The sequence below is a fragment of the Hemiscyllium ocellatum genome, chromosome 2 (genome assembly GCF_020745735.1).
Source record: "Hemiscyllium ocellatum isolate sHemOce1 chromosome 2, sHemOce1.pat.X.cur, whole genome shotgun sequence".
Classification (NCBI taxonomy): domain Eukaryota; kingdom Metazoa; phylum Chordata; class Chondrichthyes; order Orectolobiformes; family Hemiscylliidae; genus Hemiscyllium; species Hemiscyllium ocellatum.
In genome coordinates this window covers 52,068,190-52,094,370 of record NC_083402.1, presented here as the reverse complement: position 1 = coordinate 52,094,370, position 26,181 = coordinate 52,068,190, and the positions used below count along the sequence as shown (strand labels likewise).

Below are 26,181 nucleotides of genomic sequence, written 5' to 3'. Positions count from 1 at the left end.
GCTTGCTGTTTGATTCTTCCTACCAAAGTGCATTAAACTTAACTTGCCATGTTTTTGCCCACAACATACTCCTTATGTTGTCTTCACAACATGTCCAGCATTATTGCAAATTTACATTACAAGTCAGTAATATAGAAAGCAAACAAATTGAAGTCCTAGGACTGATCCTTGTGACAGATCCTTCCAATGTGAAAAAGACACATTAGTTAACCCATTAAAAGATCCATGATTCTTTTACATGGCTTGAAATCCAAATAGAATTCATCTGTTAACTCTCCTTTATTTGCTTGTAAGTCCTCAATGAGATCTAACAAATTTATCAAGCATGATTTCCTTTTCAAAAAACCATGCTGATTGCGTTTAAGCTTTTCAAAATGTCCTGCTGGTTTTTCCTTAGTAATGAACTGTAACAATTTCCCAACGAGAGCTATTAGTTTTGTGTTTTCTGTCTCTTTCCCTTCTTGAAAAGAAGTATTATATTAGCAGTTTCCCAATCTGCTGAAACCCTTCCAGAATCCAATATTTTGACCACAGTCTCCACTATGCCTGCAACTACTTCTTCTAAAATCCTTGGATGCACCAGGTCCTGGTGACTTGTTTGCCTTTAGTCCCATCAGTTTGACAAATACTTAGTCCCTTGTGACAGAAACTATTACAAGATATTTCTGACCCTTAGTACCTTGCATACCTATTGGATATTCAGAGTATGGGATATTCAGAGTATCCTCCAATGTAAAGACTGAGACAACATATCAATTTAAATTATCTGCCATTAGCCTGTTTCCTATTATTAATTCCCCAGTTGTATGCTTCAGAAGTCCCATATTCACTTTAGCTATCCTTGTTATATAACCAAAAAAGCTCTTGCTGTTTGTTTTTATATTCCTTGCCAGTTTATTTTCATAACCAAATTTCGCCCTCTTTATTAGTTAGCTGCTGATGGTTCCTAAAAAATACACACAGTCCTCTGGCCTACTAGATTTGCCATGTTGTATGCCTGACTTTTGATTGGATACTTTCTTTGACTGCCTTTGTTAATTAAGGATGGTTCATCCTTCTCATCAAGTCCTTTTTGACCAGAATAATGTTTTGCTGATTAATTATGAAATATCTCTTTAATTATCTGCCACTGCTCATCTCCTGACCTTCCCCTACATCTATTTTCCTCGCCCACTTTCGACAACTCTTTCTTAATGCCTCTGTAACTGTATTTATTTAAATTGAAGACACTGGTTTGAGACCCCAGGTGCTCTCTCTCAAACTGAATTTGAAATTCCATCACATTGTGATCACTACCAGGTAAAGGCCCTTTAACTATGAAATTTCTTATAAATTCTACATCATCACACATCAATTGATCTACAATAGCCTGTTCCTGGGGAGATTCTACAAAGTACTGTCTAGAAAACCATCCGTGTTGCACTCTATAAATCTGTCTTTTTCTGCCCTCATTTCTTATTTGATTTGTCCCTTCAATAGACAAGTTAAAATCACTTGTGAGAATTCTCATACGCATCCAACTTTTGTGCATGGCAGTGAAAACTAGAACCAGAAGTCACTGTCATAGCATGCTTCCAAGCCATGTAGCTTCGAGGAAATATTGGCCACACAGTCAAAATCTTTGAAAATCCTTCCTAACAGCACTGTGGGTGTACCTATTATCAGTAGAATTATGGCCATTTGAGAATGCAACTCACTATTACCTTCTTGGGGTAACTAGGGATGGAAACAAATCATTGCCAATCCAATACTGCCTACATTTCATGAAAAAAAATTGCAACTCTTGATAAAATGTTATTTTGCAAGAACTGGAAGCCTAAAATGTGCGAATCAATTTGAAGACCTAAACAAATGAGAAATCCCTGATTAAGACCTGATATCAGCATGAGCAAGACTGGTTTTGGGGCATTTAAAAAATGGGGCACCTTTCATACCACAATCCTTTCTAAATATTTAATCAGTACACTTCTACAAACAGTTGAGGAGCCTCCATAAAAGAAAGCACTTGTGTAAATGAATATCCCGTTACATCAAAATGACTCTGACTGCACACTCAGCCCAATTTGGAAGCTGCTATGATTTTCTCACCAGACTAAAGTGGCTCGGCATCTCACCTGCCATGTTCTTTAAATGCTTTTCATTTTCCGTAAGTCAATTTCCTAATATCCCGTCTCTTCCCTTTCACAAGGCAATCCAAAGAATTTTTCATCATTACTTCCCTTCTTGAACACAGACCTTTCTTTGGTGTCAGTCAGTGGTCTCTGGCCCATTTAGTATCCTATCCTGTTTACAGGCCAACTATGGCTTACCATTCATTACATGTGGGATTTTGATTGCTGGCATTGAAAGTTGAGGCCAGAGGGTTAACCAACTAAGACCCAAACTCCATCCATTCAATGCATTCTATTCTTGTTCTGTCCAACCAAAACCAGGTCAACATTCACCCATCAACTCCGACCTGATGTCAGTGATATTCAGAATTCCTCTCTTGATTTCATTATGGAGCCACTGTCTTAGCACATAAAGATGAAGACCATTTTTAATAGTTAAAATGGATACCTGTTTCTCTGTCTCTCGACTGTTAGTTGAAGCTTCCTATGTTCAGAGTCTTCATCCAACACGAGGTTACTCGGGGCGACCCATGCAAAACTGAAAATGCCATTCTGTATGTCATTTCCTGCATTGAAAATATATGACAGCAAAATCAAATAGTTACATCAAATAATTCAGAATTCTTTAAAATTAGAAACAAGTTTGAGGAATGCCTGCTGCATTGATTTACTTTGGTTGGGTTTACATCCAACCCACAAGAAGAAAATAAAAATTGTTTTGTTCTAACTTTAGGAACTGCTAAACCAATGCTCTAAACGTAACCCAAATCTGAAGTCCAAAATCAATTAAAACCCATTTTCCAGTGACGGCTGTACACATAAAGTTTCAAATTGCAATTGAGAAATAAATGTTTCAAAATCATGTGGCAGCCTTTGCCAGAGGTTGTTGAAGACGAAGCAACAGATAGAAGGAAAATGAAAAGAGGCACATGTCAAATTCTAATACCAGAGCATTTGAAGTCCTTCCCTGGGATGTTGTTGGATACATAGCTCGATGAGATGGGTGTACGAAAGTTTATCCAATGTGGCTTTGCAGGGACACCCTTTACTGAGGATGTTGTCCCTGATCATTGCTACAGGGGAGTTCAATATCCTTTGGAGGAGTTTGAAATATTTGGAGGTGATGACAAGTGGATTCTGAAAACTACATGCTCTGTATTCATTTGAAGTAAAGCTTCTACACTTGTATTATATGGATCCTCTTACATTCTGAAAGGAACACCTTCAGGATGCAAAGTGGAATGAAGGCCAACGTCACAATATTTCATCTGCAAAATGCAGTCATTTACTGACATTTCTGTTAGAAATGTGAGTTGTACAGCTGTTTCTGTTCTTCTAAAGGGTAGATCTTTCAAACTACTGACCTCTTCAGGTGAATCTTCTCCTGATGCAACTTAATACCACTATGATAGCACAAACTTGCAAAAGCCTTTGCTCATCAAAATCATCAAATGCGAGTCTTCTCTAATATGCCCAAGAAACTCCAACTGCACCCTCCTCAGAACATGACAAATCTCAACCCCCTAACCCACCCTTTCTAAAGAGAAACACTCTGAAATCATCTAGCTTCTGGGAGCCAAAAGGAGCTTTGAAAAAGCACTGAAGCTAGGAATGATGGCCGCTGCATACTGCAAATGGCTGAAAGAGGGTTAGAGGAAATAAAACACAATAGAAGTCTAAATTTAAATATAATGTAGAAAAGAAATAAAAGTCAGCATACAAAAAGACAAGATAAACTGATCAAGAGAAAAAAGCCTGACTAGATCATTGCATAGCTTTCAGAAAACATGGAAGCATTTATTTTCTCCTAGCTATTTATAACTTGCCTGGGCCTTCATCAAAGGGCACAATCGTGAAGGCATCATACAAGCCTAAGCTAAGAGGAATGTGTCTGATTTGCATTACTCCTTTACCTTTAATCAAAACTTGGAATGCTGCCAAGGTACAAAAACCCCATCCACAATGTGTTTAAAGTTCAAGGTGTGTGTGTGCAAACTGTGCCTCCATTATACTTGGCTTGTAAGCACAGGAGCAGAACATAAACCTCAAAATGATTTACAAAGCTCTTACAGATAAATTTCTGACTTTTGTTCATCGAATCCCTACAGTGTGGGAATAGGCTATTCAACCCAACACCTCTGAAGAGCATCCCCTACCCTATCCCTGTAGCCCTACATTTCCCATGGCCAACATATCTAAACTACATACACAAACAGAAGTTGCTGGAAAAGCTCAGAAGGTCTGGCAGCATCGTGAACAGGAATCAAAGTTAACGTTTCGGTCGGTGACTCTTCTTCAGAACTGATGGTAGCTAGGAAAATGTTTATATGCAGAAGATAGGGTGGAGGGAGGGGATAAGGAGTAAATGATAGGTAGGATAGATCCCAAAGACAGAGAAGAACAGTTGGACAGACAAAGAAGTCAATAATGGATCTAGGTAGAAGGGTGAATAGCTGTTAATGGAGACTGTTAGTGGCTAACAGTAGGTAGTGTGTAAAGGCAGACTATATGATAACAAGGCCTGGTTTGTGTCTGGTAGGGCGCTAGGACATGGGGAAGTTCAGGCCCTAAAATTATTTAACTCTATATTGAATCTAGAGGGTTGCAGAGTCTCCAAGCGGAATGTTGTTATCCCAGCTTGCCCTAAGCTTTGCCGGAGCCCATGCCTAAACACTATGGGCAATTTAGCATGGCCAATTTGCACATCTTTGGACTGTGGAAGGAAACCAGAGCACCCAGTGGAAACCCACACAGGCTCAGGGAGAATGTGCAAACTCCACACAGATAGTTGCCTGAGGCTGGAATCAAATGTGGGTCTCTGTCACTGTGAGGCAGCAGATGCTAACCACTCAGCCACCTTACTGCCCAACATTGACAAAATAACCTATCAACTGAGCAAATTTCTAGCATCCTGAAAACAATACCTGAATGATAAAACATGCACATTTGGCTAGTTTAGTTTCAGATTCCTTTTGAAATATAGTAGTTCACTCTCTCCCAAAAAGATATCGGAATGTTAAAGCAAGCAAAATGTTATAAATCCAGGATGCAATATTGTTTTTTCAAAAATTTTAATTATAAGCCCAATTTAGAAGACTCAAAACTAGACAATATTGGGGATAACAGCTGAAAATGTGTTGCTGGTCAAAGCACAGCAGGCCAGGCAGCAATATTAATATTGGGGATAATATTAATTCTACTTGCCTGACTAAAAGCAGGCAATTTATAATTGCCAAGTCACTTCCCTGTTATGATGATGCTGTCACTATAAAACGATTATTGTGTCCTTGGTTTTTTGAAGAGAGGTTGTGAAAACAGAGGTGTCGATGTGTCTGCTGCAGCTGGCCTAAGTCAATAATTTAAGAGGCCTTTATGGTTTTTAGAAAAACAGATGTAGCAATAGAACGGGAGTGGCCCATTCTCCCTGATCAGGCTCTCTAGTTTTTTTTAGCTGTAGCAGTAGAAGCTGTTTGGATCCCAGAATGATTATGCGCTTCAATAAATGATTCCTAACTGATTTCCTCTGAAATCTCTCTTGATGCTGCTCCCTACTGGATTGGGAAACTGCATGTAAGAATCTGTGTCTGAATTTACCTTTTGCCAAGGCATGTGTTTATGGGATGCTACCATTTTGGAACAGTTCATTAATAATAGGTACTGTATCTATTACGCTGTTAAGTTTTCTACTCGTAAGCTATTCTAAATTCCTCTTCTTCTTGTTTGTATTTTAACTATAGTTTTTAAATAAATTGTGCTTTGTTTAATGAACAAGCAATTTGGAACATCTACCTTTAAAATAAGAAAACATTAGGGTCTAGACTACTTCCTTAAACTATTGTGAGGGGGTGTGGCCTTCAGGCACCCAAATTCTGTCAACAGCCATTTAATGCAGGCTTTTGGACAGTTCAGCTATTTGTTCAAAGCTGATAAGATAATCTGTTGCACATGCAAAGTAGGAATGCTCCTTCAAACATACTGGATAGGCTTCAACTTCCCTGTTCCAGTCTCTAACCCCAGATTTCTTTTAAACTGCCTAATCCTAAAGACCCTATGTAAGTCCACTCTCCACACTTTCTCAAATACCAAAATTAGTTCATGAAAGCATAATATTCCAGTGCCCAGAAGATACTTTCTGTACAAAACGAGCAAGGAGTGTACCAGAGAAATGTTAATTTAGTTCAAAGGTTTAAAATAACTTGGACACAATTTCTAACGCAGCAGGTGAGTTTCTAACACATCTTGCCACTGGCTTGTTCAGATCCATCTGGATTTTGTAAATATCACTGTATATTTTGACAGATATCATATGCACAACTGCAATTTAGTGAAATTAGGGAATATTATCATGCTGCAAGTAACATAATTGCCAGTAATATTTACTGAACATAAGCCACAATAAATAATATTTCAGATACCTGAGATAATGATTTGCATAAAAGCCATGTAACCATATTCATCTTCTCCTTCTACAATTTTTGCCCCTCCACGAGGATCTGTTAGGTAGACATAAAAAAACTCTTGTCCCTCTGGTTCATTATCATCGAGGATCCTGATGGGTACACTGATCTCCGTTTGCTCATCCTGTAAAGTAACATTCAAGGTTTCATCTTCAAAATCTGCTCCTTCTCTGGCCCAGGAAAAAGTGGAGTTTTGTTGGATGTTTTGGAAAGGGCTTTCATGCAAACTGTCTGCAGCCTTTTTTTCTCCAAAAGTTATAACATTTACACTGATGATCCCAGTAAATCCCAGTGTCCTTTGAATGTTAAGGAGCACCACATGCACCGTAGCATTCTCAGTGTCCTCTACAGTGTGTATCACTGTGGGTCCAATACTTAGAACTCCATTGGTGGCATCATTGGCAATAATGGTTATAGATGACACACTAAAATTTAGATTCAAGTGAGTTTTTAACGCTGTATTATTTGGCCCAAAACCCAGAACTTCAATGCTGGATAAATTTAGGTAGAATACTTCATCCATTTCTGGAATATTATCATTGATGATAAACAATTTAATGAAAGCTTCAATCTGATGTGAAGTAAAGATGAGTTCTCCATTTTGGATGTGCTCATAATCTTCAGTAGGTTTGGCACTTCCTGCGATTGTGTAAAATGTCAGTTTTGTTTTATTGCCTTGGAAGCCAAACAATCTCTGGATATGTAAAGTAATTATGCCTGCATCTTCTTCTACACGGACCTGCCTCGAATTGGAGGCAAGTTGGAAGACTCCAAGTGGCTCAATTTCAGCTACAGTGAATCCTGACCTATAAAAACGTTAAACAACAATTAAGTATTGTTCACCCTTTGTATGTGCATACATAAGAACATAGGTAGTAATTACAATATGTAATAAGGCAGGAATAGGAAGGCAAATGGACCTTTGGCCATTATTTCAAAGGAAACAAAGTATCAGGTTAGGTAGAACTGCTAAAAACTATACAAGGCACCAGTAAGACCACAGCTGAAATATGATGATCAGTTTTGGTCTCCTCATCTAAACAAAGATATACTGGCATCGGAGACGGTCCAGGCAAGGATTGATCCTAGGATTGAGGGATTTTCTTATGAGAAGAAATGAATAAGATGGTCCTGTAATCATTGGCGTTTCGAAGAATGAGTGAAGACTTAATCAAAACATATCAGATATTTATAGAGCTTGACAGAGAAGGTGTGGAAATGTTGCATCCCCTTTTTGGGACAGCTTAGGGTAAGAAGGCATAACATTTAGAGTAAGGGGTCATCTATTTAAGACTAAAATTATTTTTTTTCGCAGAGAGTGGGGAATCTGTGGTATTCTATTAGAAATGGCTGTAGAGGCTGAGTTGTTAAGTATATTCAAGGCTGAGATGAATGTTTAATCAGGTAGAGAAACAGGAATTATAGAGAAAAGGCAGGAAAATCATGTCAACAATTAATGTGTACATGATTTGGAGATGCCGGTGTCGGACTGGAGTGTACAAAGTTAAAAATCACACAACACCAGATTATAGTCTAACAGGTTTAATTGGAAGCACACTAGCTTTCAGAGCGACGCCCCTTCATCAGGTGATGAAAGTAATGAAGGAGTGATGCTCCGAAAGCTAGTGTACTTCCAATTAAACCTGTTGGACTATAATCTGGTGTTGTGTGATTTTTAACATTGAATGTGGAGCAGACTTAATGGGCAAAATATGGATGAATTCAAAATAGCAGTTCTTTGGTATTAAAGTCTCACCTGAAAGACCATAAAATTTCTAAAACAAGGGAATCCTTGGTAATAGTAGATGATAATTTAGCTCAATAGATTTTTAGCAACAGACCCCACTTGGTAACCTCCCAGACAAACTGGAATGAGAAGAAAATATTGATAGTGCGTTGCTGAGAAAGGTAGAAAAAGTAAAAAAACACCAAGTGATTTCACGAGGGAGGTCACCATGGATTCCTGCTTACAGCTTTCAAGAGTGAAAGCCAGATGGCAAATCAGCAATGTTGTTCGAGACACAGTTAACCAGAAAAAAGTAATCAAAATAAAACTTTCAGCTTTTGCAAGTGGCTAATCCAGCACCCTGACTGTACAAAATCCAAAACAGGCTTTAAAACAATATGAGGAATGCAAAGCAAAATTTTAAACTAAGAAATGAAAAAAAAACTCTAAAGGCTGAGAAAAATGTTTTGAGAATAGTGAAAAGAAGCGAATTAGCTAGCAATAAAAAAAACCTCTCATTTGCATACAACTTAGGACACTCAAAAACCTAAGCAAACTGGACTTTAAACATTAATGTTCACATTGAATTGGGTTACTATGGCTTGCATCTTATAATGTTGCCAAGACCTGGTGAAATGTTGCAAATGGAGTCAGAGTAGGAGGGGTGGAGGTAGCAGTTTCTACAAAACTGAAGTTATACAGGGCGTTGGTGAGAACATACCTCAAATATTTTGTGCAGTTTTGGTCTCTCTATAAACATACAAATGTACGAATATAGAATCAGAGTAGGTCACTTGGCCCTTCGAACCTGCTCTACCATATAATAAGATCATGGCTGATCTGATTTTAACCTAAACTCTACATTCCTGCGTATCCCTGATAATCTTTCATTCTCTTTGTAATCAAGAACTAACCTAAGAAAGGATATTCTTGCTATAGAGCGAGTGCAGAGCAAGTTCACTTGACTGATACTGGAGATGGCCAGACTTCCCTATGAGAACAGAATTGTTCGACTGGATGTGTAGTCATTAGAGATTAGATGAATAAGCTACGATTGAAACATAAATTTCTAATAGAGCTGAACAGATGAGAAGCAGGGATGATGTCTAAAACAAAGGGACACAGTTTCAGGATACAGCATACACCAGTTAAGACTGAGATGAGGAAAACTTTCTTTACTCAAAAGGTAGTGAATCTGTTAATTCTCTACCACAGACGGCTGCAGAAGCCGAGTCACAGAATGTATTCAAAAGTTAGATAATACTTTTAATGTATTCAAGGTATATGAGGAGAAAATGGGAATATGGCATTGAAAAAGAGAATTAGCCATGATCATATGGCATGGTGGAGCAGTCGCAAACTTCTAGATGTCCTACTCCTCCACAGTTTCTTTACCAAGACTGACAGGAGCTGAGATATGAGTATTGGCTAAATCCTTGAATGAAAACTACTGCATAACTCCTCAGGGAATGTTCAAGTTTGGAAGCAATATGTGCCTGAAATTGGTGCCACACATGTGGAGTGGACTGCCCAGGTGAGTGAGATGTATCTTTCTTGCATCTGGTATTTCTCAGCAGTATGGCTCATATCAGTTGCAGTTTATCTACTAATTTATGTTTAATTTATTTTGATTCTAGTTCATGGTAATGTTTGAGTTACAAAATATGAAGATTTATTTGGCAGTTTCTGAATTTATTGGCAACAGTCAGTTTAATTCTTTTGGTTTGAGAGTCCCCAAGCAGATTGTAACACTATGAAGCAAATAAATTTCACAGTATACCAAAGAGCATTGCTCATTAGGCTTATAGTCAACAATTGTCTGGAGTTCTTAAGTAGCGACAAGCAATAGCTAAAACAAAATCTATGAATGCTGTGGACAAGTATAATTACAGATAATGAAAAATTTTGATGCAACTGGTTGACTTTACCTTAGTTCAGCTTTACCAGAAGAATTACTATGCACTGTAGTCAGATGTACTGCGAAGGATTCTACTCCCGTAAAGTTGGTAGTGGGTACAGTAAGAAACACTCGCTTGCTTTTTTCACCATGGGAAAGGACAACAGAACCTTATGTAAAATAAAAATTAACTCAAAACAATGTTATGATAAGGATAGACAAAATAATGATGTAACATATGGATCAACTATTACCAGTTTCCATGTATAAATCAATAATGTTAAAGAATTAGAGATTGTTTCTAAGACTGAAATCAGGATAGAAACATTTCTAAGATTCCAGTAAATACAGCAGCTCATGCAACTGACAGTTTGAGTCAGAAAACGATCACCAATACTTCTGTCTTTAATTCATGTCGACTTTGAGTGAAGGATTGCTGCATTTAACCCATTAGCCTTGATATTTTACCATAGGGACTTACAGTTGTTATCAATCACACTCATTTTATAGTTCCTTTGTTGACCTAATTTTCAATTCATGAAAGGAGGGTAATCCTATGAATTTTACAGAAATTTAAGAGACATTTTAAACACTTATAGTGTAAATATTGAACTTCTTGTACAAATGCATGCAAAGCAATTTCAGGAATCAAAGGCCTGAGGCCCAAGCATGCCTGTGGAATGTCAAAACATAATTCCGCTGCAAATGCAATAGGCCAAATGGCCTTCTCATGCACTGCAACAATTCTGGCACTCTAATCCTAGATCAGCATGGCCATCTAAAAAAAATACAGGAATCTGTATCACCAAATGTATAGTTCAAAACTCAAAATCTCCATGTTAAAGATGTTAATGTTGGTCTAGACAACTGAAGGCTACTTACAAATGAAGGAGCAATGCTCTGAAAGCTTATGATTCCAAATAAACCTGTTGGACTTTAACCTGGTGTTGTGCGACTTCTGACTTTGTCCATGCCAGTTTAACACTGACATCGCCACAACATGATTTTTGAAACAGATCAGCCAGTTTCTTTTAAATGGTATAAATCATTTGACTTTTTCCATGTTATTGATTCCGTGGATTTCTTTCAAAATGAGAAGCATGATTATTTGACAACACATGAGTGAATTCTAAATGATCAGGAGGATGTAGGCATGAATATGGGTATGGTGAAAAATCCCCAGGAAGCAGTGTGGATTCAACATTACCCGATCTAGTTCTGGATTTAACCTGGGCAGGTTTGTATATGAGCGTGGGATACCCATGCAGTGGTCAAGAAACTGATTAAAATATTCAAATTAGGAATTAATTTTGATGCGAACACCGCATTTTGTCATTCACAACCAGCACATTGGTTCCCCAGATTCCCAACATGAGATGAGTGCTCAATAGAAAATTGGGTAGTTTAATACAGTGTAACGGCTTCTGGCTAGCACAGTGTAAAACACGTGTTGACAGGATTAGTTCTGTCAGCTTAAAATCACTGCTCTGAGAATCAATAGCAAAATCCTGTTATTAAAAGTGCCCCAGAGAATACTCGCCAACATCTCAAGTTCCTTGCTGTCAGCCTTCTCTGCTACAAAGGAGTCCTGTATGCAGCAGTGGCCTGGACCTCTGAGGAGTAGCCACTGGATCTGTCACGGCCACGGCAGCAGGCCTAGAATACTCATGCCACCAAAAAAAGTTGCCTTTTTCATAGCTGCGTGATATTCCACAGGGCTCCAGCTCAAAGCTCTCAATTTGGTGTGGTACGATGGTTTAGTGTTTAGCATTGCTGCCTCACAGCGCCAAGGACTCAGGTTCAATTAAACCCTTAGATGACTGTGTGGAGTTTGCACATTTCCCCATGTTGGCATGGGTAACTCCAGGTTCACTGGTTTCCTCCCATTCTCCAAAAACTCCTTTCGAAGGATGAGGTGGGATCTAATTGAAACATACAGAATACTTAATGGCCTGGACAGATTGGATGTTAGGAAAGATGTTTCCATTGGTAGTAGAGACTAGGACCTGAGGGCATAGCCTTCGGGTAAAGGGAAGAGCTTTTAGAACAGGGATAAGGAGAAATGTCTTCAGTCAGAGAGTGATGGATGTATGGAATTCACTGCCACAGAAGGCTTTGGAGGACAGGTCATTAAGTATATTTAAGGCTGAGTTAGATATGTTCTTGAATATCTAGGGGATCAAGGGTTATGGGGAGAAAGCAGGAGAATGGGGTTGAGAAACATATCAGCCATGATTGAATGGTGGAGCAGACTTGATGGGCTGAATGGCCGAATTTCTGTTCCTATGTCTTATGTGCAGGTGAGGTGGATTGGCTGTGGAAAATGCAGGGAACGGGCGAGATGCTGTTGGATGGTTGGCATGGACTCTATGGGCCAAATGGCCTGCTTCCATACAGTAGAGATTCAATGATTCACACAAGGTGTACAGGCAGAGGACAGGTTTCTTCAATATGATCGAGTAACAGTGCCTCAGGAGGCTCAGCCTCTTATGGCAGTTTGTTTCAGAATCTGCAGCCTCCTTGAAGCACAAGTGATCAACATGATTTCCAATCCCTCAATTTCTTTACCTCTGGATCCTTCCAACAACTGCTGGAGATATCTTCTGAATGTCATGGTCTCCTGCCATATATCAGCCAGGTCAGTGACATCTTGTTTACCAAGGCCATGAGCACGGCAACTTTAACACAGATGAGATTACTCAAATCCAGTGGGGTGAATGATTGTACGATGTAACAATCAAGGTGACTTCAGATCAGCCAGGAGACTTCACAAATTGCAAGGATTTCCATGCCCTAAATGTTGTGCTAGTTTGTTAGCACTGTAAGGTTTTCATGCATGTCTGCACCAGATCACCAGAAGGTTTCATGACTTCTTCAATTGCATTTCCAACAGGTTTCCAAGCCACTTCACAGCCCCAGAATTTGACTCATGGGAGGCAAAGGCTCTCCAAGAAAGATCTCATTGTTAAATCCCGTGAGGAATCTTTTTTCACTAAGCCAAAGGAGAAATAACTTCATATCACCACCAATGCAAGTTTTTGAGCTGCTCAAAGTATAATTCAGATCTGGAGGGACCCTTGCACGCATTCCACTTCATGTTTTTGTATTAATTTACAGTTGCCTGGCTGCGCTTTTCCAGCAATACATTTTTAAGCTTTGATCCCCAGCATCTGCAGTCCTCACTTTCTCCTAGTTAATTTACAGTTATACAACTAAGTTTCCATCTGTGTCTTTTCATAAGGGTTCAAATGAATCACCAGTTCATGCCAAGAAATTCCATAAAAATAAACAATATACAATTAACAGTTTTCAATATGCAGCATGCAGCTGGTGTGTACACATTTGAGAGTTCTTTTGGAAAGTCTACACACCTCACCCCCTCACTAAACTAATGATTTAACATACCTATCACATTCCTCCAGTCCATCAGCCAGCCAATTAGTATATTCTAACCTCTTCCTGCTCAAACATTGATCAGCTACCAGAGGACTACTGTACTGACCAACTGGGAATGCAACGCAATACAGACCATGAGAGTAAGGAGTTTATTCAGCAAAATAATCATTATAAACATCTAAGTGAGTGTCCTTATACATCCATGATATTTTTGCTCAATTGTTCAAAGTAAAACGATGAAATCAACTGAGCTGGAAGCAGACTGCACATTTTCTTGCTCTTGGACAGCAGTATCTATGGTGGATGTCATCTAGGTTATGGACTCCGTGGGAGCCCTTTTGAAAACAGCCCTGATCTGTGCAGGGGACGTGCACTGAAGGAATGAGAAGTGGGTAGCCTTGGAAAGACTTGCTCTTTTTCCAATTCCCCTCTAAAGCTCACTTGCACTTCCCTGTTGGCAAAAGCTGCAGAGCACCCATCTTGTGTAAAAAAACAGATGTGCAGACCATTGACCTGGTTTTGTCTGAACTCAGTGGTCTGTCGTGTGTGATGTTCCATGCAAGTGCTTACTCTTTCTACAGAGCTGGATATCAGAGCAAATGCCTGTGGTCATAGCAAGAATAATAGAGATGGACTCCTCCAATCTCTCCCCAAGGGTGTGGATTGCCTCTGAAATGCACACACATTGCATGCTGCAATTACAGAAGTTCCTTTATCATACACGTTCGTTGAGGTTCAACTGCTATGTCCATTCGTGCAGAGTTTGGGTGTTCTGCACAGTCTGGAGGAAGGTCTCCAGAACTGACTCTTCACTAGCATCAGCTCCTGCTCACATGTGAATAACATCATTTGAGAGTTGAGTTGTTTTTAATACAGGGCCCACTGAGGGAAGTATCTGCACATGTGCAGTGTATGAATGAGACATGTGAGAATCCATTCTCAGAATATTTGCTCTCCCCTAAGACTACTCCCTGATTACTTCCTTCATTACTCAGGAGGTCTGAGGGAGAGCAAAGATGTGAGTTGGTGCTGAAGGTTATAAACTCAGGATTGTTCATATTGTGATGGTTCAGCGTACCATGATATCAATGCAGTGTAAGCAACTGGTCAGTGTTAAGTGACAGTAATTGTAGGCCATACACCAATTTTGCATCAATGATGCGTGTGTGTGCGCGCACCAACCTGGCAAGCACCAGGATCTCCTCCTCCAATGAAGACAGATGGTGACAGTGGAAAGTTCATCCTGATTCCATGCTACTCCCTGGATTGATAACCTCTCTTTAAGGCAGGGAGTTATGGAAAATTAAAAGTTGCATTCAAATAGTGGTTGTTACAACACTTCTACAGCTAATTAAGTGTTTTCAAAGTGTCATCACCATTGTAATATGGGAAACAACTGAGAAATGAAATGGATGAAGAGAATGAAATGATAACAGTTAAAGAGGGTGACAGTAAGAGATAAGTGTAAGAAGGAATAAGGCATGTCTAAATAGTATCCTCAGAGATGGAGATTTGATGGTGACTGGGGAGAAACATGTCTGTGGAAAAGGGTGGAATGTAGTGCAGGAGAACACGAGGGAAATCAGACAGAGATGGAGACCACTTGAAAGTGGTAAGACATTGCTGAACCTAACTAGGTTATTAAACTTTTTCCTGTATATCCAATTCCTGAACTGCACACTGCTCTTTCCAACCACACTGGCATTGTCATGCTTCCCTCTTCATCCCATACTCAGTGAAAATGACTGCACTCCTGTCTCACAGCACATCCTCCATCATATCCTCCAGGACAAGGTCTAAAATCCAGGGTTGACAGCTTTCTGAGATCCTCCATTCATTGTCCACCTTTCTGAATGTTACATAGGCAGGACTTCCTGCAAACAGTCACACCTTTGCCAAGATCTGTTTTTAAATAGAGATTCCTCACTGGCACACTGCATACTTAATCCTGTCCTCTCTTGACAGTTCAGCAAACACTCTCCATAGCTCAGGGGAGATATTATTGCCAGAGAGGGAGTGCAACAAAGGTTCGCCAGACGTGTTCTCAAAATGGAAGGGCCATCATTTGAAGAGAGATTGGTTCAACTGGGCTGCATTCTTTACAGTTTCCAAGAAAGATGACCTCGTTGAAAACTATAAAATTCTTAAAAAAGGACAGAGTAAATGCAGGTAAGATGTATTCCGTGGCTGGAGAGTCGAAAATCAAGGGGCACAATTTAAACATAAGGGAGATGCCACTGAGGACTGAGATGAGGCGAATTTTTTTTCTCATAGGTTATTGATCTTGGGAATTCTCTACTCCAGAGAGCCGTGAAAGCTTAGTCTTTGAGTACATTTAAAGAGGAGGTTAATAGATTTCTGATGATCAATTGTGAGAGGTATACGTTTGGGAGAAGTGTAGGTTAAAGCTATTGAAGTGCTCGATCAGTCATGACTGTATTCAATGGTGGAGCAGACACAACAGGCTGAATGGCCAACTCCTGTGATTATGTTCCCATGTTCCTACTCACAGCTTCAGTTACTGAGCCACTACAGGTAGCAGGCCTTAAACTCTGAAATTTCTGCTCCATGAGCCAGAAATGTGAGAAGGGTAAAGACATGCTCTGTTCACTAGTCACACATCTCTCAGTTAAACACAATGAACTTTTATCAATGGCACTTACCAAATGCAGGTTTGATATGACCAGGTGTGAATCCAGCAGGAGTCATCCCATGGGGATAGCCACTGCTCCACTCTACAACTACAATTCCATAGACACCATTCCGTGACACGGTAGCACTACAGGCACCAGTAGGAACATCTGATACTTCAAGAACCAAAAATTCAAAGCCAACCTAAAAAGAGTAATAACACTCAACAAACATGGTAACTTTTGACAACTGCAAAACTACTAAGATTTTAAGGAGTTAAATACAAACAACATCAAAAGGAGATGTCAGTTATTTACAAATGCATTCTGAACAGAAAAATAAAAAGTACTCTTTTGTAATTGTAGGTAAAAGTCTTTGCTATTTGAGTTCACTTTCAATTCATAAATCAACTGAAAGTCCCACTGCAGAGTGTGATATGCCAGAGTTAAATTATACAGTAGATGATAGTGTGGCCACTGGTGCAGTTCTTGAACAGATAATCTAGTTCTTCAGTAAGAGGTCCAGAAATCTTTAAATAAAAACCCAGATTTTCATCCCGATAAATTGCAAGTCTAGCTTTAATTGTTTTTAAATGTAGAATTTATCCCTTTGTTCCAAACATTTAAGATTACCAAAGTTTCCAATGAATTTTCAGTGTTCAAACCATAAATGCAACCTTTAGGATATTCTACCCTCTCGATCACATACTGTCAATCACAGTTAAGATTATATCTTATCACTTCCTTGAATCACACATCACCCACATCCCCTTTTCACATCCCACAATAAATCCTTCTGTTTCTGTCCCTTGAAAAAGCACTCTCCCAGTTCATTTACAACTACATTTTCAAACTCCCAACTGTCTAGCATGAGATCCTTCAATAACCATATTATTTCTGTCGCTACTAATTTTTAATCTCATATTCATCCCACTTTTTATGACCAGTTATAGAAACAACAGTGTTCTCTTACCCTAGCTGTTCACCTGGTCTGGCTCACATCTCCATTCCTTTTAGTCCAATGGATGTAGAATTAAATGGATATAGTAGACACACGGTTTAATCAGCTACTGCCAAATCTGGATGAACTCCAAGATCAATGTCACATCTTGCTCTCAGTTGCTACAGCTGCTTTTCACTGTACTATGGAGCCATTGAGATTTACAGCATGGAAACAGACCCTTCAGTCGAACTCGTCCATGCTCTACATTATTCTAGTCCCATTTGCCAGAATTTGGCTCATAGCCCTATAAACCCTTCCTATTCATTTACCCATCCAAATACCTTTTAAATGTTGTAATTCTCTCAGGCTCCACCACATCCTCTGGCAGCTCATTCTATAAACGCACCACATTCTGCATTATCAAGTTACCGCTTAGATCCCTTTTAAATCTTTCCCGTCTCACCTTAAACTCTGTCCTCTACACTGGGGAAAAGACCTTGACTTTTCATCATATCCATGCCCCTCATAATTTTATAAACTTCTGTAAGGTCACCCCTCAGTGTCTGTTGCTCCAGGGAAAATAGCCTCTAACTATTCAGTCTCTTCCTGTGGCTCAAATCCTCCAACCCTGGCAACATCCTTGCAAATCCTTTCTGTATGCTCTCAAATTTCACATCTTTCCTGGGGGAAAGCAGAGGGACCAGCAATATTCCAAAAGTGGTCGAACCAACATCCCCTACAGCCGCACCATGACGTCCCAACTCCTATACTCAATGCACTGATCAATAAAGACAAGTGCAGCCTGTTTACCTGTGACTCCACTTTCAGCGAATTATGAACCTGCACCCCAAGGTCTCTTTGTTCGTCAACATAGTATAAGTCCTGCCCTGATTTGCCCTACCAAAATGCAGCACCTCACATTTATCTAAATTAAATTCCATGTGCCACTCCTCAGCCCATATGGTCCCATATACATTAAGGTAACCTTCTTCGCTGTCCACTACACCACCAATTTTGTATCATCTTGCTAAGTCAAATATTACATCCACCTTCTTCTGTCTAATGCAACCTTATTCTTAATCCACTCTATCCTCACCTTCCAATAAAAAAAGTGGGAGGATCTTATCAATATATTTGTAAAATCAAGGTTACTTCATCAGCTGACCCTGCCATGCTCTCCCTTCTACTACTCCATGAGGCAAACTTTCATTCTGCTCTACTTCCCCAGCCTCAAATTCACAACTTAATTTCACTGGTTATGTTCCCACCTGATGTTATTACTGTGCAAGTCAGCTTCCAGACTGAAATCTGGATTGATAAATCATATTTGGTTTTGTTTTGGTTTTAATGAGGTTTCTGCCTCACTGAAACTTATGCTCTTGATTTTGTAGATTTGATTTTAACAATACAACAGATGATCTCATAACAAAAATGAAGGCAAAATAAATCCATACAAACTATTTATACATTTGATCAATTTAGAGGTTTTGAAGCACACATTATTAGATTTAATACCATTACAAAGGAACCTCTATTATCCAGCATTTGATTAACCGAACTTCAGACCATCTGAACAAGATAGCAAGGTTTTGCTATGAGGCTAACTATGTTATTCGGCATTGATTATCTGAATGAAATGCCCCCGCCTGTGTCGTTCAGATAATCGAGGTTCCTCTGTAATCCCAAAAAATATGAATTCAGATTCAAAAAAACCATCACCACACCAGAAAAGAGTCCCTTTCTCTAATACATTGATAAGTTTAACTTAAGCGTGATTTCAACTCCCAGCTTAGAAATGGCCTTTTCCTAGAGCTTTCATACACCTGAGTTTAAGCATTCTCAGTTTCAAATAACCTTGTCAGGATTTCATTTAAACAATTCTGGCCTGAATCTTATGCTAAATTTCTTGCTGTAAGGTACCATTTTCCTGCTGCACTGCTTCAAACTGAAACTAAAGTTAAAAAATAACTTTATTTTCTAGCTATAGATGTTTTTTCTAAGCTTAAAAAAATCCAAAATTGTATGACAGAAACCTTCATGCCCAATCCACTCCATCAAGCTGTTTCAAAACAAATCACCATGACTACAGAAATACCTACACATTAATCATTAACTCTTTAGAAAGAAAAACCCATGTCATTAATTTACATCCAAATTTAAAATAAATTATATTGTGTAGGTGTACAAATCTCGGTCTACATCATACATTCCTGTCTCACTCCATGCCTACTCTGAGCTCTGTTTTACTTCAAAATGACCTCCTGCTTTTTCATTCAATTCCAACAAAACTTCTCAATTTCTCCTCTTGGTACAATGTTAGTTGATATTGCAAATGGTTGTCCACACCCAAATCCCTCCGATCAGGTTTGTGCTCCCACCACTGCACCAATCCATTTCTCAGTAAGTCACAGATAGCATGCAAGTTGACTGCAACAAAGATAAACTTTTCTTTCTTTCTATTGAGCTCCTACAGCCTTTGATATGACTGGCCATCCCATCCTCGTTTAATGCCTTTCCACAGTTATCTGTCAGGTTGAACTGCCCTTGCCTTGTTCAATTTTTATGTATCATATCACAGTCAGAGAATGACTTGCAATGGCTTCTCTTTTTGCTCTGACAGCATTACCACTTATATAAAAAGTTGCCATTCAGTTAGATCTGAAGACACAGCATTATTTTCACATGTCAGCTGATAATGCCCATCTCTGCCTCAACATTACTTCTCTCAATTACTCCGTTGTTTTTAAATTATCACAGTTTCTCTGATGTCTTGTAGAAAAACAGTACACATTTTATCTAGTTAAATGTTGGAAAGATTGAAACTATTTTTTACTGCCCTAACTCTAAGCTCCATCCCAAAGCATCCACTGCATCCCTCGCCCTGGTAACACGGAGATTTAACTGATCCACTTGAAGTCATATCGGATTTGGAGATGAGCTTCTAATCTCATCATCTGTGAGATTGGCTGTTAACATCTTAGTCATCGAGTCATAGAGATGTGCAGCATAGAAACAGACCTTTCGGTCCAACCTGTCCACGCTGACCAGATATCCTAACCCAATCTAGTCCCACCTGCCAGCACTCCGCCCATATCCCTCCAAACCCTTCCTAGTCACATACCCATCCAAATACCTCTTAAATGTTGCAATTGTACCAGCCTCTACCACTTACACTGGCAGCTTATTCCATACCCATATCACCCTCTGTGTGAAAAAGTTGCCCCTTAAGTCTCTTTTATATCTTTCCCCTCTCACCCTAAGCCTATGCTCTCTAGTTCTGGATTCCCCGACCCCAGGGAAAAGACTTTGTCTATTTATCCTATCCATGCCCCTCATAATTTTGTAAACCTCAGCCTCTGATGCTCCAGGGAAAACAGTCCCAGCCTATTCAGCCGCTCCCTATAGCTCAAATCCTCCAATCCTGGCAACATCCTTGTAAATCTTTTCTGAATCCTTTCAAGTTTCAAGAATCCTTTCCTGCCTAAACACTCATTAATTCTAGACTTAACTGTTGCATTGAACTTCTGCTGGTCTCCCACAGTTATTAAGACTTAATCTGTAAATGTAGTAAGGAATCCTGTTCTTGTAAATCTGCATTCAAAATGGGTTAGTTACAGATGAATGAAGGTTATAAATAGCTGAATGATTTGGTTAAAAATTGAATTGTCTAAACAAACTTCGAGACAATATTTTCATTTACTTAGAATAGAATATTATCCGTTGTACATACATAAGGTATTCCAAAACTCTGCTGTTCAGTTTTTAAACTGGCAACAGTTATGTTTCCTTTGTTCTTGTTAATCTACACTGATTTTCAAATCTTTCAATAACCTCATTCCTCCCTATCTCCTCCAGACCTACAACCCTCCAAGATATCTGTGATCATCTAATTTCTGCCCAAGTTCAATTTCTTTTAATATCTTCCTCTTATTTATTTATTCATTCATTCTATTTCTGGCTACTGTGCCTTCAATCAAATACAGTCTGCGTTTATTGTATGCTAATTGTGGTTTAACTATGTCCAACTGGAAGGCATTGATTATATGGTTACTTCTGCATGTATACAGTGGTGTGTGGTTGAGTTCAGAGGCTTTTAATAGCAATGTTTCACTCTGGATAAATGTACGCTGAACAAAATTGAATTGGGTTTCATCCTTCACCAACTGACAATCAGGAGCAAAAGATCCCAAACTCTGAAACACTCTTTTTAAAACACTCCTTAAAAGCTAATGTTTTGACCAAGTCATGTAACATAGTGGACAGGATTTAACCCCAGTGATAGAGCTCTCACCTATTGGCTGGAGAGCTGATGAGATATCAATATGGCCTCCTTTGAGGAGACCTGCTATTATTAAGTGCCTCTCGGGTCCACTGAATTGAGGATCTTGGGGGCTGGTTGGGAAGAAGATGGGGGGGGGGGAGGGATTGCCAATCTCACAACTGAAGATTTGATGGCCAAAGATTGACATACATTCTCCACAGGCAGCACTACTCACTCCTATGGGTAGGCTTCTGGTCACCAAGGGCATGGAGAGTTGGAAGTGCCGAGATCACAGGAATACAGGGAGTGAGATCGCAATAAGGGCAGTGAGGTAGCTTCCAGCTGGACCTCTGACTTTTTCTGAATGCTTTCATGTGTGCGCCTCGTCCTTCATAAAGTTAACCTTTAAGGACTCTATGCACTATACAACTGATAGCTATCTGCCAGTTAGCCTATAGATCTTTAAGCTGCAATATAGAAATCAGTTCATTGCCAAAATATTTGTTCCTTTTTTAAAAAATAAATGTCAGCTTCATAACTTATGGCTAACAAACTAACCCAGGGAGTTAATCATCCCCTGATGAGCAATTATATATTAGACTATCATTAACATGATGAGGCAAGATCTCTTAATCAGGCCTTTGGAGAAGAGACATCTCAGAAGTCCACAAGCAAACATGATAGGGTTTACATTCCTAGTGCCTCTGTACCGAATTTCCCAGCCATTCCAGGCTGAATACCAATAGCACTGGTAGAAGGATTACTCAAGAGTCTCAACTGCCATGTGACAAAAAGGCTGACTCTAAATCCTCCATCCCAGAATTAATTGGGTCACAGGCAGGTGGCAACAGGCTACCCAGGCAATATACTCCTGCCCAATTAAATACCAACACACTTCCAAAATCATTACTGGGTGAGCATTAAATTCTGCCTGGTATCTCCTCACATGGGTTCTGCATTGTAAATTGTTTTATGGTGCTCCTCTGAAATGCCTGACATTTCATGAGAAGTGCTTCATGGTAGAGGATGTACATATTGCTAAGAGGAGATGAAAGTCAAAGCTTTTTGTCTTGCACTCATCAGGACAATGACACAAGTCATCTGATTTGGAAAAGGAACATCAATTTATAAAATATAAGAAGGGTTGTACAGATTGACTGGGCCATCATTGGCAAGGAAATGAAGCAGCAATAGTTCCCTGTTATGCTATGGTCAGTGGGAGCACAGCAGAAATGGACAGTCTCTATGACAACTCTGCCAGAAAAAAGAAATCTTTGTATGAATTTCTTTTGCCTGCAAAGTTCACTGCACTGTTACGGTCTGCCAGTTCCTACATACCTGGCATCTCACTGGCACTGTATGTTGTATAACATGGCCAAAAATTTCTGATTTTCCTCTGTGTGTGTGTGGTGGTGGGTGATGAGTGGGGGGGGGGGGGGGGGGGGGAGGATCTACCAATGTTTTGCGCTCATGACATGTTAGTAAAACTCAGTTTTAAAATTGCAGTGGCCTCAATCTAACATGGGCAGAATAAAATTTACTGGCTCCTTTTGAAACATATTGGAAGTTGAAATTAAACTCAAAGTGGTATTCCTTAAAACTGTAAATGTTATGTTTGGATTTAGCACAAGCTATTGTGTGACTCAAATTGTATATATGCTGTAAGTGGAGCCTCAGTCATGCCTGCTGGAGCAAAAGGAAAATGATTGAACTCTGGTAACAAAACTAGAATATATAAATTGAAGTTCACAATACTATGATGGGTAGGTAAGTTTTTTTTCACTCACACTGCACAGACAAGTATTAAAGTTCTCCAATATACAGAGCAAAGGAAAAAAACACAAGGTTTTAGAATCAACAAAGTGATAACTTAACCTCTAACCAATCAACCACTCCTCTCCACTGTTTTAGTGACAAACTGAATGAGTTTTTTTTAGTGGCAGCAATATACTATGTCACAAAATGCACCCAAACAACACGTAACAGTGGTTGCCTGAGCAATGTAGAGCCTAGCAATCTACCACAATAACGACATGAGTCGGCTTAAATAACAGAGCACATTGACTATCACTTTGTCTTCAGGATGCAGCAAGTTCAAAATGCAGCAAGTAAATTACATGATCTGTACCATAGAATATCAGGATACAGATTTCTAAGTGCAGTTCCCACATTTTGGGGAAGAAATAGGCAAGAACCAAAGTGAATCAATAACACATTGAAACATACACCCCAACACATGGGCACAGTTTCAACTTTAAATTGAAATTTTGGGCCTCACGCTCTCTGCGTAATGTTAACTGTAGGTACCTTTCTAAGTACAGATCATCAATCCAGGTTTTCTTAAAATACTGGCTCCAATATAGACTGGAACAAGCATTAGTTTGCTCATTAAAAAGGCATTGATATAAATATTCAACACATTATCCTGCTGAAATCCAACTTAGTTACTAGTACATCATGAACTATAAACAGATATAATCAGATATTGAATGCTTAATAAGTTTAATGTAATCACATCAATAAATTTGCTGAATAACCAGTAATACAAGAGACTTCCACAAATTTCCTCCAGTGAAATAACTTAAGTATCCCAAAGCCACTGTTGCTCTACTTTATTCAAGATTGAAAATGAATTGAAACATTATGAATGCCATCTGATATACCTTGTTGTTGGAAGATCAAACAAACAGTAGGATTTTCAATCCAAAATTATAGGTGTTAAAAGTAAGTTACCTCAGAATTTGCTGCTTCTTCTGGAACAAATATAATGGCAGAGTTATTCCCAGTGAACAGTCGTGGAGGAATGGAAGGACTTTCACTCAAAACACTCACATTTATTAATTCAACAGAAGGATTAAAATCCAGTCCAAGGAATGTCTAGAATGTCAAAGTAGACAGACATTAATCAATAATACTCCCCTGTCTTACCACAGCAGTCATACATGTGAGTCAAGCTGCAGGATGTTTCAATGCAGCATTGCAAAGTTATTTTAAATGCAATGCGGCTACCGCTTGCTGAGCCAGCATTTATTGCCCATTCCTATTTGCCCTTGAGCAAGTGGTGGTGAGCTGCATGCTTGAACTGCTGCAAGCCACTTAGTATAAGTGCAATGTCATTAGGGAGGGAATTACAGGACTTTGACCCAATGACACTGAAGGAATGATGATAAGTTTCCAAGTCAGGATGGTGAGTGGCTTGGAGTGGAACTTGCAGGTGGTGATGTTCCCGAAGCACCTGCCCTTCTAGATGAGTGGTCTCCAACCTTTATATACACACTAAGCTCACGTTTTGAACTTACGTGCAACCCAGGATTTGCCACTAAGTAAACAGAGAACAAACAGTTTATTTTTAGAACCATATAAATTTAAAACTAAGTATATAATTATTTATGTTTTTCCTCTACTCACTAAGTCTCAGTATGACACTTGGGATTACATAGGATCTGATAGTGCCCTGAAGTCTTGGTTATACTTTGAGACTGCTAGTTGTATACTGACCATCAGCTGTGAGGTGAGTGCTACACTTGCACATGATTGTCTTCATTGGGAGAATATCATCTTTCTGAGGTATGTGGGATCAAAGTAAGCTTTCACTTTAAAAACACAGGATGGTGGGAGTGGGTGTTTTTCTCTGATCATGAGTCCCCAAAATCACTGTCCATTGATCTGATTTCAGTTCAATTTTGTATAGTATTTATCTCCATATTGACCCCATAGCTTAATAAATCAAACACCTGATGGAATTTAGTCATCAATCCGCCAATGCCTACTTGAAGAAATGGACTTGAGACAAATGTTACAATTTGTTCCATCACATCTAATTTCTGAAATCATCTGTTGAACTTTTCTGCTAACTTCTGCAGTTTTCTCCATGGAACCAATTTTCTTTGTCTTTGATGTTTTGCTAGGATTTTCTTCACAACATTGCATGCTAATGTTCCCTTCATTCCATGATTTGAGAAAAGATTTCAGGCACCAGATCAAAACATTGTCACATGACCTTCCCTCAACTTGACCAACATGGCTAACCATAGCAGCATCAAGTTCAACAAGTAAGAATTGAAAGAGGTAACAGTGAAGGGCTCTTGCTCAAATGAAGTTTACAATTTTAACAATAACCTCTGTTGCATAAGAAAAATCCATAACCCAACATGATTCATTAAAGCTTGCTGGTGGATTACACAATGGTAATTGACAAAAGATGGGAAACCAGGATCATTTCAGTGAAATGTCACAAAGCCTGTATTTGTACCAAGCATCACTGGTGCACAATCAGTTGCAATGGAACCAGTTTCTTGATTTGAATATATTTCCAAGTATATACACTTTTGAATTTGTTGTAGATATCCTCACCCTTTAAGGGGCAAAATAGTCAAGAATCCTTGTTAGCTATGTCCTTAAAAAGTATCTTTACAAAGACAATCAGCTGGATTGTATTGGTCGCTTCAACGCATTCACCAAACTGCAGTGAGAAACAGGTCCTTCAGATCCTGCCATAGTTGTTGAGACACATCTTTGGACAATGATTCAACTCGTCTTGCTGCTGTGGAAGCACCAACTGACATGACCTGGATTCCTATCAAAATCTCACATTTGTTGTGAAATAAAGAGTAAACTACTACAGTCTTGCTTCTTTGAACAGTTTGTTATCTATGAATTACTTCTTGTGTTTTGCCAGAAGTAAGGTACAGCTACAAGATTGGCATCCACCTGAAAATGTGGAAAATTGTCCAGAGATGTCCTGTATACAAAAAGCAGGG

The 26,181-nt window shown here is 39.1% G+C and overlaps 1 protein-coding gene across 1 annotated transcript in view; it reads right to left on the bottom strand.

Moving 5' to 3' along the window:
- The window catches only part of adgrv1 (adhesion G protein-coupled receptor V1), a 566,067-nt gene that overhangs the window by 255,792 nt on the left and 284,094 nt on the right, over nucleotides 1–26,181 (bottom strand). Inside the window, 5 exon segments of the mRNA XM_060841343.1 lie at nucleotides 2,560–2,677; nucleotides 6,527–7,374; nucleotides 10,223–10,361; nucleotides 16,251–16,422; nucleotides 24,155–24,298. Coding sequence (XP_060697326.1) covers nucleotides 2,560–2,677; nucleotides 6,527–7,374; nucleotides 10,223–10,361; nucleotides 16,251–16,422; nucleotides 24,155–24,298 — 1,421 coding nt within the window.